The following is a 19,507-nucleotide window of genomic DNA, read 5'->3' on the forward strand; positions in this document are numbered from 1 at the left end:
AATGCAAGCAGTATGCTGTATACTGGGTAGAACTGTAGCTGCTTAGGCTACACCAGAAACTTCTCAAACTCCATTTTGCTGCCCAGGTTATCAGACAGATGTGTAACCTGAGGCTTATTCCAAGTCATCAGAGCTGGTGAACACCAGACTCCACACATGCACTGTCCTGAGACCTGCCCAAGGGAGGCAGGTCTCTGTACAGCCTGGGAGAAGCTCAAGGGAAAACGTATGACTCTGAGAACACTCCAAAATCTGCAGAATTTTAGAAGAATCCAAGACAAAAATACCTAGGAAAGGATCATCACACCACCTAATTGAGGCTCATGCCTAGTCTAGGTTAGGCTAGTGTACGCAGCCTCCTCTGAAGAAGTCCCCTTCTTTTCCATGGCTAGAAATGGAGTCACAGGAATGGAATCACCTTACTTAAACTTCAAGTGTCTGAAAGTTAGCAATTTGAATCTGAAGGCATCTTAATTTGTTTCCTAAGAGGCCTGGAAAATCCGCCTTTCCCACAGTTAACACGGTGCAGTCTGAGAGTCCCCTGTGTGAGTAGCTCGCCTCGCATCTGCCCCAGTGCTTGTAGCACAGGCAGCAGCTCTGATCCATTTGGCAAGGTCAGGTTGTCCCTTCAGCTGTGTGCGTCCAGCACCCCAGGGCAGCTGGTGCTGCCAGGATAAAATCCCTGCCCTGCTGCTGCTGGGTGTTTTCTGTCAGACTTGTGGTTGGTTTGTTTAAAAAAAAAAGAGAAAAGCTTGTTTTCCAGCAGCGCTTAAGAGACCCTACTGTGTTGCATGTGGACAACGGGAAGATAGCCTCTGCTCCAAAGGATTCACAGGATAGCTTGGCAGAAGTACGCTGAATAGCAGATGTGGTGAAGACGTGGTGTGAGATAAGTTAGTAACAGTAAGAGGAGGATGTTTGCTTAGACTGACTAGGTCTGACATCTCTATCAACTGGGGTGTGCAGCGTGCAAAGGCCCCGCAATTTGATGAGCGGTTGGGCCAGCCTCCCAGCACTCTCAAGGTCTCAGCTTGCTGGCAAAGGAAATCCACTGCTTACATCAGTGTTGGCTCTCATCTGTGTGGAAATGGAAGTGGGTGGAGACATCAAAGGAGGGTTTCCAGGTAGAGTTTTCTGCTGACTGGGATATTATTAACAATCAAGGAAAGAAGCTGTTGCTGGGCTGGATAAACAAGGGGGCTTTCTTGTCAGGGAGTGGGGAGCTTTAGAGGGGAAGGGGGTGGGGGGAGCTGAGAGTGTAGGAGAGAGCGGTGGAAGGGCTGGGATCTCGAAAGAGAAACTACGTTCAGCCAGCAGTTCTTGGCCACCTGCCATTATCTGCATTAAGCTTGTCGACCTGCTTAGGTTAGTGGTGCATCTGCTTGTGCAGCCCAGTCTGGGCGGATGGCTGAACTGGGACACCGTAGCTGGGGTGTCTCCCTGTTTGGTCCCAGGGACTGATACCAGGCCTGTACCCATGCCCGTGATGGGGGGACAGGCATGCATAGGGCTGTGCAGTGCAAACTGGCTCCTTCCTTGAGGCGCTGGTGGAGCCTCTGCACTGCTCTGCTCTGACGCTGTGGCTGGTTCTGACATAGCCCCTGTCTTGGGCTCTCTGCAGAGGTACGACTGCACAATGTTTTTATGCAGGCTTTCAGAAAGCCATTTCCATCCCTGTCATTTCCCCACTTCTCAGGAAACTGGGTGCATTTAGCAGGGGACTAAAGCCCTCCTGCTGCATCAGCGCTGTGCAGCCTCTCTTCTGAGTAGGCAATGGGTTAGAAGGGCTGCTGCTGCTCCAGGGATCCGGTATTCCCAGCTGGTGCTTGCTTTTCTTTTCCTGCCAGGATTGCTTTATTGTGTTTTTGCAATTATTAGTAACTCATTTCGTGTACGGAACGGGCAGTGAGTCAGAAGTCAGAGTATCCAAAATATCCCACCCCACGGGAAGAGCGGCTCCTCCTTTGCTGCTTGAGTGCAGCATTGTTAGCTGACGCAAAGGGAGAGGACTGTGTGGAGGCCGGCAGGAGACCTGTCAGGTTTGGATCCTGTGAGTAGCAGTTCAGACTCAACCCTTTCCCGAGAAGTGGCAAGCTGTGAATGTTCTGTCTGCAGTGTTGTGGGCAGGTGCAATGGCAGCTTGGGTGGGTATATCGTGCTGGCCTTGATCCAGTTGGCACAGGTAAACCAGCAGTGACATAGTGTAGCAACTTCAGTACTGTCTTAACACTATTAAATACGTAGCTGAGATCTCCAGAGGGCTTGTACAACCCAAGGTGACGTTTGTGTCACTGTATCTTTACTGCAGTTTGCTATCTGTGCTAGCTCAATTACAGTTCTCACAGATAGGTCTGTGCCGTGCCTCAGTCCCGAACCTGACATTAGCACAGACCTGCCTCCGAACAGATGCTTCTGGGGACCTGCAGGCCACGCAGACGTCAGCTGTTGCTGTGCGCAGTTCACGCCTCCTATGCTGGCATTAGTCTTTGCGATTTACTGGTGTTAGCCAACACACAGGGGAGGGGAATTACATCTCTTGTTAGTGGGATTTGCTGTGCGTTGCAGCACCGAGGCTTGTGAGTTTGGGGCTGTAACTGAGCCTTCTTTCCTTCTCTGTCACACGGGCAATTCTGCTCCCACTTCCTACCCTTCCAAAGTCCTCTCCTGCCATGCTGTAGGTCTGGGATCGCCCTGGTTCCTCCTTCAGGCACAGAGAGGTCTGGGGCTGCAAGGCACTGCATGTATGGGAGCATGCACTGTGGTGGACCACCCTGCTGAGCTGGAAGAGGTGCCCAGGGAGAAGGTCTTTGTCGTGGACACTTCTGACTTTCGCTTTCTCTCTCTCCCCGCAGATGCTGGCAAGGACCATCCGCAGCAGCAGGCAGGGGTGATCTGGAGAGTGACGGGCGGCCTGTTCAGTATCACCCGGGGAGCCGTGGGGGCCACTTTGGGAGGAGTTGCCTGGGTGGGCAGCAAAAGCCTGGAGCTCACCAAAACCGCTGTGACCAGCGTCCCTGCTGCTGGTGTCGGACTGGTGAAGGGCAGCGTCTCAGCAGTGACCGGTGGCGTCGGAGCCGTGGGCAGTGCAGTCGCCAGCAAAGTTCCTTTCGCCGCAAAGAAGAAGGACAAGGCTGACTAATCCCCGTCACAGCTCCCTTCCAAAAGATCAGCCTGCCCATACTCTCCCCCTACACAGCACCTCTTTGAGTTGGAACCAGATGCTTCAGGGAGGGTCAAGCACCCGAGCAGACTCCGGCTGCAGCCTGCTCAGCACCGCCTGCCTGGCTCAGAGCTCACAGAGCCGCTGTCAATGCCTTTTGCTCCCATCCCCTACTGGGAACCATATTTACTCTGAGGGCTTTAAAGGCACCGTTATCTCTGTCTTGCAGTTTCCTCTCTCCCCTCTTCTTGCTCTTTTAAGCGGAGAGGAGTGAGAGAGGGTGTCAGGCTCCATCTGCCTGGAGATAGGGGGAGTAACAGGGAAGGGGGAGGAACTATGCCTGGCTTGCAGTGTGGGTTGTGTAGTCAAATTCAACTTCAGCTGGGAAGACAGCCTCTGAAACACCCCTTCCCTTGGCTCTGGGAGGTGTGTTTGGGGAGTCTGACTGGCAGAGAACTGTAGAAGAAAGTCCTGTTGACACAAAGGAGAGATACTGAGAAGAGGGGGAAGCCTCCCTCCTGCCCTGCACCTCTTACCTTTTCTTTGCAGGGCCCATCCTACAAGCTGCTCCGAATCACTTACTCCCTGGCTGAATGCACGCTTCAGAGAAGGAACCCTCAAGCTCAGCAGAGCAGCTCCAGGGATAATGCCACACAAGAGTATGATATGGCCCAGGCCATCAACTTCTGCACAGATTTTCTTGGTGAGAGGCAGGAGGATGAAAGCTGCTGTATATTCCCATTTGGGGAAGGAGCTGACAGTGGCATCTGTGTGGGGCCTCTGTGATACTGCAGCACTGGTAGTGATGCTCCACAGAAAGACAAACTGGGCCTTTGGGTTTGACCCTTGAAGTCCTTGCAGTATCCCAAATTGCAACAGGGGCGTTTTGACTCTAGGCCACACTCTCACTCCACAGGCATCACTAGTAACCATGAGCAAGCATGTTCCTAAATGCCACCCAAGTTCTGCTGCAGGGAGGGAGGGGAGGCCAAGAGCATTGCTCTTCCCAGACTCAGCACGCCAGGAGTGGGGGCCTGGGTGTGAGTGGGCCGCACTGCATTGGAGAACGCTTCCCCAAGGGGCTGAGCATGCTCCAGCAGCAGCCAGCCTGCACAGGGCACCAGCAACTCCTCCACACACTGCTCCTGGGCTCCAGCCTGGCTCCTCTAAATGACCGTGTTGCACTAACTAGCGCACCCACACTCGTAGTGCCGCAGAAGCCCAGACACCTGCATCCATCTGGGAGTCACAGCCATCCTCAGCCTGGCCTGTGATGCTCAAGGGGCCGTGTGGCATCATGCACACACACGCGCATACACACTCACTCGCCCCAAGGTCCCCTGTAATTCTCAGGATGAGGAAAGCCACATGCTCCACCGTTCACTCTGCTGCTGCTCCTGGCTTTGGCAGGTGATTAGCCTAGGTTGTTAGGTGTTGGGTGGTAGGCAAGTGAAGCAGTGCTTGTGCTGTATTTTATAAATATGCGTTATATAAATACGCGTTCTGTGTTAGGGTGTGTGTATGTATCAGTCCACAGGCCTGTCTTCAGCCAGGTAAACAACACTGTTGCCACTGCTGGGAAGGAGTTTACATAGTCATCTTCAGCACTTCCAGCATATAGTTTTTATGTAGGGTCATGGTCATAATAAAAATCGTGTTTTAGAGGATGTTTTCCCCTCTGTTGCCCGAGAGTGTAGTTTAAAACCAAAGGAATGTGAAAAATCCCCTTTCTCCGATCTATGCGGTTTGTTTACTTTCTGCCCTGTCTTTTGGACATCAAAGCCAACTTCCTTGATCTTCATTTCCCGTTGGAGGTTGTTGCACTTCCTGACTGCTCTCTTGTGCTTAGGACTCAAACATCAGGGAATATTTAAGTACAACCCCACCACCACCACCACCATTTTTGCTGGATGCTCTTGAGCTTGTGAAGCAGTTTTCATTCTGACCTTTATTAAATCCACATTTTGGGCTGGCATAACTTGTTGTGTCCCTGTGCTAGTCATGCTGGTGTTAGTCTCTCTCCATACCCTTCGTTGGGTAGTCCCTGCTGTTTGCAGTGGCAAGAAGTTGCTGATCTCCAGAGTATATTACTCTTGATAGCATGAGACTGGGTTAACCTACATCTTTGTTTCTGAAGAGGAAACAGCATTTGGTGTGTGTGTGCATTTCCTCACTTCATCTCTTTTGTTCTGGTGAAGGCCAAGTTGACCCAGACGTGTCAGTTTTGTCTCTGAAGGCAGCAGCTTCACAGAAGGATCAGGCCTTGATGTGTGCCTGCACTTTGCTGAGATGCTCGTGACAGTTGGCAAGGCCAGAGGAAGTCTTGTCTGTTCTTCCTTTGTCTCAAACGCGCTGCAAAGCGGGAGGACAGTTTGTACTGCGTGGATTTCTGCTCACTGCTCTCCCTGAGCGCGTCTCATTTCTTATTCCAGATCACAGACTGCTCCTGAAGCCAGCTCTAACCCCAAAGCTGAAAAGCTGCTTATGCGTAACTAGCTGGTGCTGTCACCGACCCTCTTAGATAGTTTCTTACTAACTGCAACAGAAGATGGTCTTCTTCCTAACTGCCTTTCCCAGGCCTTGGACAGGAGAAGGTAGTATCTAAGGGGCTTTACTTCACTAGCCACCCCTGGGCAGGTGGTGGGAAGCTCATCGTGCTTTTGGCTAACAAATATCTCACACAAGCTCTTGCTAGGAGAGGCAATACATCCTTCCCAACCTGTTGTCTGCAGGCACTGTATGTGCAGAGCAGGCATGGGAAATGGGATAAAGGTGCATTAAGGCAGGCGCCAGGATGGGGTCCTGAGGGTTTCCCATCTTTTTATTTCTGCCTTTCTGTGCGTCCTTGCAGTAAGTGGAGTAAAGCTCTCCATTTGTCTGGAACTGCCATTTCTTTGCAGGATGGTCTGGAGAAGAGGTGTGAGGAGAACTCACAGCCTGAATTGCTGTTCTTACAGCCCAGCTAACACAGAACTCATATATTGCAAAAGAGATCAAATTAGCAGGCAGCTGTAGAAGGTTAAATCTACCCCAAAACCAGGGCCTCACACCACTTAACAGGCAATGAGGAATATGTAACTATGCAGGACTCAAGGAAAGTATGTCTCTGTTAGCGTGCTAGGCCTGCTGGGTTCATCCAGGTGACCCAGCCCCAGGCTACTTTTCTGGGTGCTCTCAGTGCCAGTGCAGAAGGAAAACAGAGTCAGTGTTCTCAGTCTAAGAGCAAAGATGCTTCCTGACAGCTTTGGTTGCAGGACAGTAGGATCTGGATTGGATGGGGAAGCTGTTGGCTTCTGACAGATGCCCCATCTTTCCTCCTCCCCTACAGACTCCATCCAGTCCACCCAGGCCACCGGTGCAGCCCTTCTCCCACCACCCACCCCTTCATGGTAAGAAGGGCAAAAACTACACTGTGCGTAAATCCCATTGCTGCTAGATGGGGGGGCTTGGTACAAAATGGGGGGAGGGGGGCAGCAGTGAGGTCGGGGGAAGGATTGAAGAGAGTACAAGGAAGATCACCAGTTTTCAGGTGACAATGGAGAAGATGAGGAAGGACTGGTGACAGGAGGTGAGGAGTAGAGGAGCAAGAAAAGGGGGAACGTGGAGGGAATTTGATTCTTAGGACAGGCTCTAAATCAGAGGATGGACACAATGGAGTTTGTCCTAGGGAAGATCGCACAAAGGGAAGTGGATGAATGTGGGTTTTGGTGTGTGATGGTTGTCCACACCTGACTGGTGCCCTCCTTCTGTAGTAGTGATGGTTGCTAGGGTTTCCATTTAGATAGATCAATGTGCCCACAGTCCAAGCACCAGATCAGCTCCCTCCTTACCACCTCCCCTTCCCAGATCTCCCCCAGGCTTTTGTCATGATCTCCCCATGGCGGGGCTGGTTCTCCTCCATGGTGGAGGTAGGATGTAGCCTTACATGCAGCCCCTGTGCCCAAGGAACATGGCTGAGAGGAGAGCCCACAGGCACATGTTCTCCTCCCCATTCCCTTTGCTCATCTCGTTATCCTTCACTTTTTTTTATCCCTCCCTTAGCATTCTGCCTTGCCCCTGGATAGAGCTCTACAAAGCTCTCACCAAGGATGTTCATTAAACATCCACACTCATATTGGCTGGGAGGGCAGAGAGGGTGACTCTGCCCCCTGCAGTTCCCGTGGCTGGGAGAGGAGTGCATGTCTTCCACCCCTCGCTGTCCCCATGTGTTTTGTGTGTGGAAAATCTTAACCCACTTCTTTTCCTCTGGGTTCACTCTTTGGCTCTTGTCCCTGTGGGTGGGTCATTTCTGTGTCTCCATTGCAAAGTCATCCTTGCAAAAACAACAGTGTGAGTGGGAACATGGAGATGGCTTGAGAGAGCCACAGAGTGCTGGGACAGATGCCGGGGCCCAACTCTGCTTCTCTAGGAGCCAGGGAGCCCTTTGGCAACCCAAAACCGTCACTGCAGCCATGCAGTCCTGTGCACGGTGCTGGGCTCTGGAGAACACTTTTGTTCTTTATCATTTCATTGTCTGTAATTGGTTTCCTACTGAATTTGTTTGCTTGGTTTGTTTTGCAGCGTGTTTCTGGGAATATTCTGCATCTCTGTATTTTAATTACAGTAAAATTTGAGGATAAAAACCTTGGTTATGCTGCCTCTTGTTTCCAGTGGGGAGAAACGAGGAGAGGAAGCACAGTTGAAGGAAGATGTTAGAGATTCCTTGGGAAATCAGATCTCTCCCCTAAGGGCTCTACATGAGGCACCAAGCAGGGCTGAACCTCTGTCCCTGCTTAAACTAGGACATGGCTTTCAACTGTGATTCAAAAGCCATTTTGCTGCAGGCGTGTCTCCTGATTGGAATGGTAAGAACAGTTTGGATAAGACTTCTAAACTCAATTTCTTGTGTTGGTTTAAAGACCAGTGCATGAGAGGACTTTAAGGCTGGGGACAGCTGGCCTAGCCCTGAAAGTGGGATCTCAGCAGCCAAAGACAGGAAATTTTGCCTGTACAGCCACTGTTTGTTCATGCAGGTTTGCATAGCCACTTTTCCCAGCTGAGGAAGCAAGGAAAAGCCTTGTTCCCCCCACAGCAGCCTGCCCTTTCTGCAGGAGAAGGCAGTTTGACATCCCTCCCCAGAGCTGCAGGGGAGCCCTGTGGGGCAGCCAGACCCTCTGCATTTGCTCGCTGGCTGGCAGGCAGTGCAGGTGCTGGGGGGGGGCACAGCCGGCCCCCCTGGCCACCTCACCCGCTCCACAGGCGCTTGCCCAGGGCAGAACTGCTCGATACTCCCGGGAATGTACAGCCCTTGTGCAGGGAGGCTTGCAGGCCAACGGCTGGGCTGTGCTGCATCAGGCCCCAGACAGGGTGTCCCTTTTACTGGGTGGAGGCCAGGAGCCAACAGCTCAGCATTTAAGTGCTGACAAAAGGATTAATTTAGTAACTAATAACAGGGCAATCAAGCCATTTATTTGGTTGACGTTTTGCTGCCAGCTGCTTGGTAAGAGCAGCATGCAGTGCGCTGATGAGGCTGGCTGCAGTCACCTCTGCCGCCTGCCCCACTCCTCCGTCCTCACTCGCAGACACAGCCGGGGCAATGTGGCTAGGGAGGCACTGAGCCGGTGGCAGGAGCAGGTTTGGCAGTGGAGGGGAAGTGAAGGCACCTGGGATGGGCATCTGTCCCAGGAGCTGCCCCCATGCCCGCTGTGGGGAGGCAGATGGGCGGGAGGGGCGGACTGCCCATCCCATAGCACATGCACGCTGTCACCCAATTCCTCCTCATGGGGCTGGAGCCAGCCATGTCACCTTGCAGACAGGGCAGATGAATTACAGGTGCTCTAGCTGCAAGCCCTGGGGAGAGGCCATCAGATACATCACCCCTGCTCACCTTTTCTGCAGTCCAGCTGGAGCAGGTTTGCCATGTTAAGCCAGGTTGCAATTTGCCAGCTGCCCCTCCAGAGGTCTTTAAAGGGGGAAAAGGATGCTGGAAAATTGCCTATAGTTCCAGCTTTCCCCACCTCACCTGAGCAGTGGGTGCACAGGCAGCATGTTCCAGTTCCCTGTGTGTGACGGCAGCACCCAGTCTCACCCTGTCCTAAGCAGGAGCTTGGACTGGAAGCTGGTGGACAGCAGACCTCAGAAGAGACCTTTGGAGAGGAGACCTGCCCAAGTAGGTGGGCTGTGGGTGGCTGAAACCCCCCCTGTGCCAGGAGCGAGTCCAATACTGGGACTGTGCAGCTGTGGGCAGATGTGACCAGCCATGGTCACATCTCTGTGGGTCTCTGTCCTGCCTGGCTCCAGGAATAACAGAGCCGGAAAACTGCTGGGCATCGCTGTCCTCTGGGGACTGGCCCCAGTGGCTTCCCATCTGCAGCCACTCATGGTCTGTGGGACATGCCTCGAGGGCTGGGCTGTTTGGAGGACTCTGTCCCAGCTGGGTTGGAGGAGCTGGTCGGCTGTTCCAGCAGGCAAGGATCAAACAGACCAGCAACATCTTGTGTCAGGCTGTCGGTGCTCCGCTGTGGTGCAGTATTGTTCCCACCCTGTGTGCCCGGCTTCCCCGTCATCCAGCTGCTTGCTGCCCTGCTCAGCCCGCAGGCACTGCATGGCAGGGGCTCGCTCGCTGCCTGCAAGGTGCCTTGCACGCCAGGGCCCTGCCTCCACAGGCAGCAGGCAGCTCATGAAAAAAAAACCCTCACGCATTGCCAGGACCATCTTCTTCTTTGCTCGTTTTCATTCTGGCAGTTTTATGACCTGAACTCAAGCACTTTTCTCTGCTCCTCCAGGGCAGGGCATGCCAACCCTGACATCAACAGCATTGGATGTGGAGGGGGGGCAATGGTGGGCAGCCTGATGGGGCTGGGCGCACCGTGCTGGTGCCGTGAGCACTCTCAGGCTCGGCATTTCGGCAAGTCCCATGCCCCCATGCAGGCCAACAAGCTCTCAGGTCCGTAAATAACCACAGGTTCTCACTTTCAGCTTAACTACTTGCATTTTGACACACTTCAGATGCAAACATGCACGTGCCCAAGGAGGTGACTGCAGTTCCCTGCCACCCTGGAGGCTGTGGTGTCTGCTTCCCCCCAGCCTTGCCCCCACCTGCTCCCAGCCTCGTAGGAGCCTGGCAGAGCAGGACATGCTGCTCTTTGCCTATTGGTGCACTCACCCCAGTTTAGTCACTGAGGTCTTTCAGTTGAAGTTCACCCCCAGGTCAGTTTTATTGCACTTTTATTTACAGAAAACACAGAAATAAAGCATTAAATCTGTTGGGCTTCTACCAAACCACCCAATCACTTTTTTCCCTTTTTTTTTTTTTCTTTTGTGGGTTTTTGGCACAAAGAAATATCACAGGTGTTACCAAACAACCACCTATGAGCAGCTGACCAACTGCCCAGCCCAATAACAGGACTTAAACAGACAGACATCAAAACCGAGGAAGTTGTTCCACGTTCAGCGTCCAGTCTAACCTGCTCATCAGGGCCAAGGGGAGTCATTCTGGAGGGGATGACACTATTCATAAATTATATTTATATTTACCTCTTACATTGTAAAAGTAAACAGTGCAATAGTACAGTACCCCAGGTACCCTTCGGTTTGGAAAGCCTGAAGGTTGCTTTATACATTTTGTGTGTTTTGTAAACATTGTTACCCATCGACAGTTCTAGCTCTTGGTTGGAGAGACCCGACTCCTCTTGTGTCCAAAATGTATTGAGGGGCAGCAATCGCTTCCCCTGGACTCAGCTGTTGAGATTCCTGCTCAAGTTTTAGTGCAAATTTTGGAGAGAAAAAGACAAGAAAGAGAAAGAGAGGGGGAAACAAAATGAAAGAAAATAAAATAAGGCAACAGTTAGAAACAGTCCGTATCAAAACTGGGTCCCCCCAGGGCTGCCTTAGGAGAAGGGCAGGAAGTCTCTCTCTTCCACCAGGCTGATGGAGAGGTTCTTCAGCTCCTCCTCGGAGCCGGCAGTTTTGTAGCCGAGCTGGGCCAGCACCTGCTGGCAGGCGTGCTGGGTGAACGCCACGATCTCGTAGGACAGCCGGAACCGCCACTTCTCCGCCGTCGCCGCCGAGTTGCGCACTGTCCCATACTTGTGTTTGGAGGAGGACCTATCTCCTCGGGTGTTGTTCTGTATCCAGCGCTCAACGTTGCTGTCCATGGGGATGCCCAGGAAATCGTAGATCTCCTCAGTCTTTTTCATGGGGTTCCTGGCCAGGTCTTCGTACCGCACCAACATGTACTTGCCCTTGAGCCATGGTGGCCGGTTGAGGCCGGTGGACACAGAGTTCCAGAAGTCCTCGCACACTGTGGTGAGCTGGGTCACATCCAGGTTGTACGGCTTCCTGCCAGTTCCATCCCAGATCCTCCAGAGCCGATAGGTGTCCCGGAAGGTCTCGCTCCGGGATGCCAGGATCCCCCGGGGGTCCCTCACCAGCTGGATGACCTTCAAGTTCAGCCGTGGGTCCTCCACCAGGGCCCGGAGGTCACTGACCTCCGGCACCCGCACGGTTTTGATGGCCACGTGCCCGTGCTCTCTGCAGGACTCAGTGGCCAGCGTCAGGTTCAAGGTACCACACTTCTTCACGCAGTCTCCCTCCTCCAGGTGGAGATCGACGGCTCCCAGTGACTCGCAGACAGGCGGCGAGCACAGGGCCTTGCTGGCTCCCCTGCGGAAGAGGCGGTCGGTGGTGTGGTTGACAGGCTGGGGTTTGATGTAGTTCTCCAAGAAGTAGAGGTCGCAGTCATACAGGCTCCTCAGCAGGTCTCGGCTGGCCCCCAGCATGACCCGCCTGTCCGTCGTACTCTTGCTCTGGGTCAGCTTTGGGATCAGGGTGTACTGGACATGGTAGAGGGGCTCAAATAAATAGAAGACATCAAAGTGCTGGTTAAACAGCTGCCCGACAAATGAGGAGCCGCTGCGGGTGGTGGCAAGGATGAGGACGTGCGTCTTCCTGGAAAGGTTGTATGAGAAAGTGGGGCTCTCGTCGCACAGCCTGTCGGCCGCATCCGTGTCCTGGCTCAGGCTGCAGTTCACGGGGTTGGGGATGGGGCAGCTGTGAAAGGACTTGGCGGTGAAGGTCCGGATTGCTGTGTACTGGATCGCAATGGATGCCAAGGCTAGTAGGAGGACAGCCTTCCAGGAACATTGCATGGCTGGTCACCTTCATGGAGCTTCTTCACAGGTTGTCTCAGTGTCTGCAAAGCAACACAGAAGTCACAGGTTGAGGAAGGACTGCCAAGGAGGACCGAAGTATCCTACTGCTGGAGGTACCAACAAATGCCCTCCCAGTGCATGTACCTCAGCCATAACGACATGGACCCCTGTCACATACTGCAGAGCCCCATTTCAGAGGCGAGGAAGACTAGGTAGAGGCTGCAAGCCTAGAGAGCCACTTGCAGCCAGGACTCCAGCCCCAGGGACTGCTTCATTCCAGGCTAGGGGTGTACACAATCCTGTGCCCTACAGCTCACCTCATGCCCTGTGGCTGAGGCAGGGAGATGTTAGAGCCTGGCGGCCACACCGTCTCTGTACCTCTATCCAGCTGCTGCAAACTCTCCTCCCCAGCTGCCTTGTCACCCCATCAGCCAGTGCCTTTGACACCCAGTGCAGGAGCCAGGGTAGGGAAAGGGCAGGGAATGGTGCCAAGTACCACTTGGAGAGGTTTGTCTCCATCCTTCCTGTCCAGCTGGCAGGACAAGGCATGGCCCAACCAAGCCAACAACCTCCTACTTGGGAGAGGGAAAAAGGCTCTCCTGGAGCTGCAAACCTCTTTGCTTAGAGGTCCACCAGCCAGGCCAGCTCAGTCTATCAGCCCCTGGGGACAAGCAGCAGCCAAAGCTGCATCCTAGCTGCAAGCCTGATGTGGCCCCAGCACTGAGCTCATGGTGCTGGCCAGATCCTGCTCAGCTCTGGGATTCAAGCCCCCCTCCTGTTCTGAGCACCGGGGGGGGGAAGCCATACTACAAAGGAGGCCACATGAGAAATGGCATCCCCTCCATCCTCTATTGGCCACAGGGCAGCATCAGAAGCCCTCGGCACCAGAGATGGGTGCAGGGAAGAGCAGGGCTGTAGTTGCAACTTGAGTGAGGCTAACCCCTGCCTTGCTGCTGCCCACATATGGGCAAGGGTAGGGGAAGCTGAGCAGGATGCTTGGATGGGGTGCTCAGTGACAGCTAGGGTGAGGAACATCCCCACCTTGCCTGGGGAGCTGTGGCATTTCTGGGCGGGAATGTAACTGTGGTGGTGCTTCAACATCTCCCCCCACCCCGTTCACTAACCAAATAACATTCACAGACTGCCCTGCTGCTCTCCAAAGCACAGGGCTTCACATCCCCATGCTATCACTCTCTCCAGTGGGGGGGGGGGGGGGGGGGGGGGGGGGGGGGGCAGGCAGGAGATAGCAGACTCATCCCAGAAACCCCCAACAAGCCAAAACCACTGTGCAGGGGGGAGACCCTAGTATTAGCAATGGCTTTGAAGCTCCCCTGCACCCACTTTCCCTTTCCCATCTTCCTTCCATGTCTGCCCCCTGCCTTGGTGAGGTACGTTCACCTGTGCACATGCCTCTGCAGCCACCTGCCCACCCTCCTCAGGCAAACCAAGGGGACAGACCCAAATATCTCCACTCCCTGCCCAGCAGAACCGCTCCTTCCCACAGCATGATCGCCACATTTACTTCCTCTTCCCCACTCCTCTCATGCTCTCTGTGTGTCCCCAGGTAAAGCAGCAAGCCAGCCCCAAGCTGGTGGTGAGCTCCTGGTCCCCTGCCCAGCCCCAGCACACCGGGCACGGTGGGTGGGATTGTGAGAGCTGCTGCTGAGAGAGACCAATGGGCCAGAAACAGATTTCAGCATGTGAGGCGTGTTCAAGCCCAGAGTATGCTGAAATCCCTGATGGGCTTGGGACAGCGCAATGCTCCTGGTGTGCATTCCTTGCAGATCCCACGGCAGCTGGCACAGCACATGGTTCCCATCTCCTTAACATGCCCAGCTCCCCGGAAAGACCCTGTCACCCAGCAAGTGATGCCAGGAGGGCAGCTCAGACCTGCGGGTGAGCCAAAAACCTCCTTCCTTTTTTTTTTTTTTTTTTAATTACAATGTTTATTATTTACCAGTTTCCCTACCTGCTTGCTGCAGGCAGGAGGCTACAGCAGCTACCACCTCCAGAGCCCTCTCACTGGGAGCTGGGGTTTAGAGCAGAACCCCAGCATCGGGGCTCTGGCACAGCTGCTGCAGAAAACACCCCCCCCCTCCAGCCCCATGTCTGTGCACTAAAAGCCATGCTTTACACCTGTAACGATGCTTTGAATAAGAACTGCTTTCTCCTGGGCACTAAGGGATGCTTTCTTCTGGGCTGCTGCCTGCCAGTGATGTGGCATGTGGCTGGGGGACCAAAGTCACAGATGCTTGGCTATTGCTGCTCCTGATTTGGGGTTGCCGACCCTGCAGAGGAGAGTCCTGGCCCCAGGGTCCACACAGGATATTCTGTCCCTTGGATAAAGTGTTATTCCAGGTCTGCTCAGTCAGGGCAGGACAGGAGGGTCCCTGCTGATGATTCCTCCCAGGTGATGCCCAGGTAGCTCCTGTATGCTGCCTATGTGGAAGCTGCAGTGGGAACACTTTCCTGCTCTCTAGTGATGGCCAGCCACACTGCATCCTTCACACACAACCTCAACTTCTGCTCCTTGCTGCGCTGCTGATGGATGCTGGAGCAGATACGACTCAGATTGTCCTGGGATGTGGCAGAAACCTGCTGCCGGCTCCCCTGCAAAAGGCAACCAGAGCCCAGGTGCCTCCTTGGTCCCAATTCCTGCCAGATCACTGGCTGTGAATGTTTCAGGTTCTCCACCCACCTGGACCTGCTACCCTTCGCAACACACCAAGCTGCAGAGGGGAAGAGCCGGGGTGTCGATTTGCCTCCTTGGCAGAGCAGGTGTAAAACTACAGCCCAGCTTCAGCCTCTGCTGCCCCTCATCACCCTTTGCGTGTGCCCTGCCCATCTGCTGAACCACAGCCAAGGAGGGACAGGTTTTGGGAGAAGGCTTCCCTCCCTGATGGCTCATCTGTGGTCTTTAAAGCCAGACTGAGACTTCTCTCAGCCTCCAGCTGGCTTTCCCACCTCCTCCCATCGCTGCCTGTCCCCGAGGGGCTGCGGTTCCTGCTCAGCCCTGGGCTCAAGAGGCAGTGGCGACTGGCAGCTGGGTGCTCTTGGGGGGCTCCTGGAGCAATGCAAGCTTGTGGCACCCAGGAGCTGCCAGCATGGCTGAGGATCGCTTCCACTCACACAGCCTCTTGCTCATCTGTCGGACACAGCCAGGCTGGTGTGAAACACCTGCCGAGGAGAAGCTGCGCTGACTCCGCAGGGCTTGAAGCGGGCTGGCTGAGCAGCAGCAGCTGCAGCCAACATGCTGCAGGAGGATGTCTCCTACACACATGCAGCAGGAAAGCAGGAGAGCTGCTTGCTCTCCCATCCCTGCCCTGAGGGATCTTCTTCTTAAATTGGCCTGTTCCTCTTCAGGCACCGATAGCAGGGCCAGCAGTCCAGATCAGCAGCTGGAGCAAGGGTCGTGCTGGCCTGGATGTGGGAGTCCTGAGTGAGGCATGTACTGTTTTGGCTACTCAGCCCTAGACCATGGGATACTGTGACCATGGGAGTCATCCAAAATGCTGGCCTCACAGATGTTTCCATGCTATAAAGCATTCCCAGCTGAAATCTCCCTCTGCTCTATCTCCAGCTCAGCTCCACCAAAGATGATGAGCAAAGGCAGCCTGAGGGTGGGAGCTGAGTCCGGTAGGTCCCTCCAGGCAGCTGGGGCTATGAGATGGAGAGCTGGGTGGGGGTAAGTCACTCATACCTTCCAGCCCCCTGGTGCTGCTGGCACTGCAGGGGGCCTGCGAGAAGGCAGGTGGTCTCTTTTTGTGCTGTGCTGGGGTCACCACTGCCCCTTCCCCGACCCTAACCCCGCTCTGGTCACAGCACGCCAGACTGCGCTCCACTGCCTTGCCTGCATCTCTGGCCAGCAGTCGGCAGTTGCATCAGGACCAGGCTGTCCATGAGAGATGCTTAGCATCCAGCAACTGGCTCCAGGAGCTGCAGGAGGCTGGCCAGTGCCTGGCATGGGGACAAGAGCATTGTCTGTTGGAAGAGGAAGGTGCCAAGCCTTTCCTCTCCCTTGCCCCGCTTCCCGCAGCCTTGAGCCCAGAGGAAAGGAGAGGATGGGTGCAGGCAGTGCAGCCCCCCCCCCCACGCCCCCCCATCCTGCACACCCACAAACGGCAGCGGGTGCATAATCACCTGCCTTCCTCCTCCTCCACCTCCCCTGACTCCCAGCGCTGCTCCAGGGAGGATGAGCAGGCGAGAAGCCAGCAAGTCAGCCCAGGAGCACAGGGGAGATTGGAGGCAATGAATTAAGCTGAATGGCATCCATGAGTCACCCGGTGTGGGGAGCAGCGAGCGTAGCTGGCCAGCCGCAGCAGAGGCCCAGGAGGAAATGCTGAGCGGTGGACTCCTGTTTTGGGGATGGTTTTCCCAGGTTTGATGGGAATGACCTGCTTTTGGAGCCACACAGCAGGGCCGAGGCGCCGGAGGCTGCACTGCCAGCTGAGCTCAGGCGCTGCCAGGCAGGCTGGACTCGGCGGGGCTGTGCAGGGATCAGTGCAACTCGCACATCTCCCCTCCAAAAGCAGCCAGGTGCTACACAGGGTGGCACTGTGGCACTCAGCCTCGTGGGGGGCTCCCAAAACATCTCTAGGCATGCAGCTGCCCTGACTCCTACCCCAAGCCTTCTGTGCAGGTTCACTTTTCCCTGAGGCGGCCGTGTTTGGGCAACTCGGGGGTGATGGCAGCTTTACGCAAGAAACCTGGCAGTGACTGATACTGTCATTGCCGTTTCCAAGGCTCTCACACAGGGCAGTCAAAAAACCCTGCGCCTTTCTGCTGCCTTCCAGGCTGTCCCCCTCTCTCGACAGCTCCTCAGAAGTTGTGCCCTTGGCCCAGCTGGGCTCATCCTGGGCTCCCTCGCCGCTGCCAGGGAAAGCCCTCTGCACTTCCCCATGGCAGGGAGGAAGGGAAAAGGGAGTGGACGAAGGTGCAAGGATCTGTGCAATGCAGGTGCCTGCTCCAGCCTTGGCACAAGCTCCGGCGCCAGGGCGATGGCCTGGAGGAGCGCCTGCACCCTGCGAGCCCTTCCCCGGGGCCTGCCCGGTGCTGGTCTAGCTACTGGCACCCTCTACCCCCAAAACTGATTCCCGCCAGGAAGGCTGTTTCCATGGAAACGGCAGAGTGACTCAGGACTTCGGGACCAGCTGGAAAACACAACTGTGAGAAGTGAAGGAAGGAGAGGGACCAAACACTGGAGAGGTGCCGGGTCTCAGTGCCAGGAAGATGGGTGGACGAGCATAGGGACCAGGCCAGCCTGCCTGCACGCTTGGGCACACTCGTGCCAGCACAGAGGGGCACACAGGCACACCCTGCGCAAGGCGAAGCCCACGCCGGGAGTTATAAGGCAAAACCCCTCTCCTGACACAAGCACGACTGCAGCACTTCGAAGGCATTGCTGCAGCATGCTCATCAGGGGACATGTCCCAAAACGTGCCTCATCGCACGCAACCCCTCATCCCCCCTCTCCCCGGGAAGGAGACCCATGCATGCATAGTCACCCACAGAGTTTGCAGCATCAACTTCAGTAGCTGCTCAGCCCTGCACCCCTGTCTCCTGCCCGGGAAGCAACACCCCTGGGTGCCCTGCCCAGGGCAGAGCAACTTGCCAGAGGGCTGGTCAGGGAGCGGGGAGCTGTAGCCAGCACCCCATGGTGCCTCCCTACCCAGCCAGCCTGGCTCCTGTGGCTCAGCTCCCCCCCACCTCACCACCCAGGCACGGAAATTAAGTCGCTGGGTTGCAAAACAACTCTCGGCCAGGGACCCACTGGCATGGGTCCTGCCACTTCCCAGCGTCCTCCCACTGAGCAAAGAGTTTATCTTGTAAAACAACATGTTGTGGCCACTGAGGCAGGGAAGACGGCCTCCTGATGGGGTTTAGTGACGAGCATCCAACTTGGTCACAGTGGCTTAGTCATGCTGGCAGCTCTGCGAAGCCAGGCAGACACTGAGCACCCCTGTAGCCCACCCATCCTGGGCATGGGCAGGCTGTACCCCGCTGCTTCCTAGTAGAAAGGCGGGCCACTGAGAAAAGCAGCACCGAGCAGCACCCCATTTCCCCTCACCAAAGGCGCTACCCAATTTTGGGTACTGCAACAGACGTGAGCAGGGCTGGTCTCTATCCCCAAGCCTCCCCACCAGCAAGGCCCACTAACATGAGATCCTGACGGGGTGGGAGTGAGCCTTCAGCCTCACCTCCTCTTCAGCCATACAGCACTAGAGCTTCCCTACAGTCACAGCTTCGAATGCCAGCTGGGGACTCACACCCGCCACCTTCCTGGGGTGAGCACCGCACTGTATGCAGAGTCGAGGTGCTTCGTGCCCCTAGACTCACGCTGCTCTCGCATGCATCACCTCCCGGGGCACTTTTCTAATGATGAGGCACAGGACTCCAGTGCCCAAAGCCACTCCTGACGTGCTCCCCACTCCCCTACTTCTGCCCATCCCCTCTGCATTTCAGAGACATCCTTTGCCACCAGAAGATTACTGCCCACTTTGACCAGCACTTAAATCATCACAGAGCTTTCAACAGGGATTTCAGTTTTTCCCTACTGGCACTCAGCATACACATTTTGAGTTAATTACTCACCACCAAGTAACGCCAGCTCCAGCCAGCCCCAGAGTTTTCTTATCGCAACATCCACCTGTGCCTGTTTATCCCTCATCTAGCTGAACCGCATCTGTCCCTTCCCAAAGATGCGAACGCCTGGGTAAACCCAGTACAATTTTTTTGTGCTCTCCACCTTCCCCTGAGCCATCCACCAGCCTGTTTGTGCATGCTCGCTCCCTCCCGGAGCGCTCCCTTGGCAGGAGCTAGAAGGCTCTTTTGGGATGAACGCGCTCATTCACCACCTCGAAATACTCTTTGCAACGTTCCCAGCCTACGGCCGCGTGAGGAGCCCGACCCTTGAACGGCGCAGCACTCCTGTAGGACCGCTCCATGCTATGGCGCGCTTCGACCCCGTTCTGCGAGGTCTCCTCGCCAGCCTGCGTCCTCACGGCAGGTTTGTCCGACCACTTTAAGGTCTGACAGCAACTGCTGGGGCATTTGCTCCGCCGGCTGGAGCGGCTCACACGACCGGGCAGGGCATCTGGCCTCCACATTCCGCCGGGGATTTACTCACTTGTTCCAGGCGGCAGCTCCTCACCCAACAACAGCCCAAGTTTCGCCGCAGCTCGTTCCCCCCGCAGGTCCCGGGTGCCAGGGCTGCCGC

General features: G+C 55.2%; 2 protein-coding genes across 2 annotated transcripts in view; one reads left to right on the forward strand and one right to left on the reverse strand.

The window, feature by feature from the left end:
* LOC104346094 (transmembrane protein 263-like) overlaps window positions 1-3,139 on the forward strand; it is a 206,780-nt gene extending 203,641 nt beyond the window's left edge. Inside the window, exon 3 of the mRNA XM_086463371.1 lies at window positions 2,853-3,139. Within this exon, the coding sequence (XP_086319497.1) occupies window positions 2,853-3,139 (287 nt within the window). The remainder of the gene's footprint in view (window positions 1-2,852) is intronic.
* Window positions 3,140-11,028: 7,889 nt separating this feature from the next.
* On the reverse strand, window positions 11,029-12,288 carry CHST1 (carbohydrate sulfotransferase 1). The gene has a single exon (XM_009950749.2). The coding sequence runs from the start codon at window positions 12,286-12,288 to the stop codon at window positions 11,029-11,031; it is 1,260 nt and encodes a 419-aa protein (XP_009949051.1).
* Between the last annotated feature and the right edge of the window lie 7,219 nt (window positions 12,289-19,507).

This window comes from Leptosomus discolor, chromosome 3 (assembly GCF_034619465.1).
Source record: "Leptosomus discolor isolate bLepDis1 chromosome 3, bLepDis1.hap2, whole genome shotgun sequence".
NCBI classification, from domain to species: Eukaryota; Metazoa; Chordata; class Aves; order Leptosomiformes; family Leptosomidae; genus Leptosomus; species Leptosomus discolor.

Bases quoted from the DNA above. Each gene is read 5' to 3' on its own strand.
- CHST1 (XM_009950749.2), bottom strand. From the start codon at position 12,288: ATGCAATGTTCCTGGAAGGCTGTCCTCCTACTAGCCTTGGCATCCATT.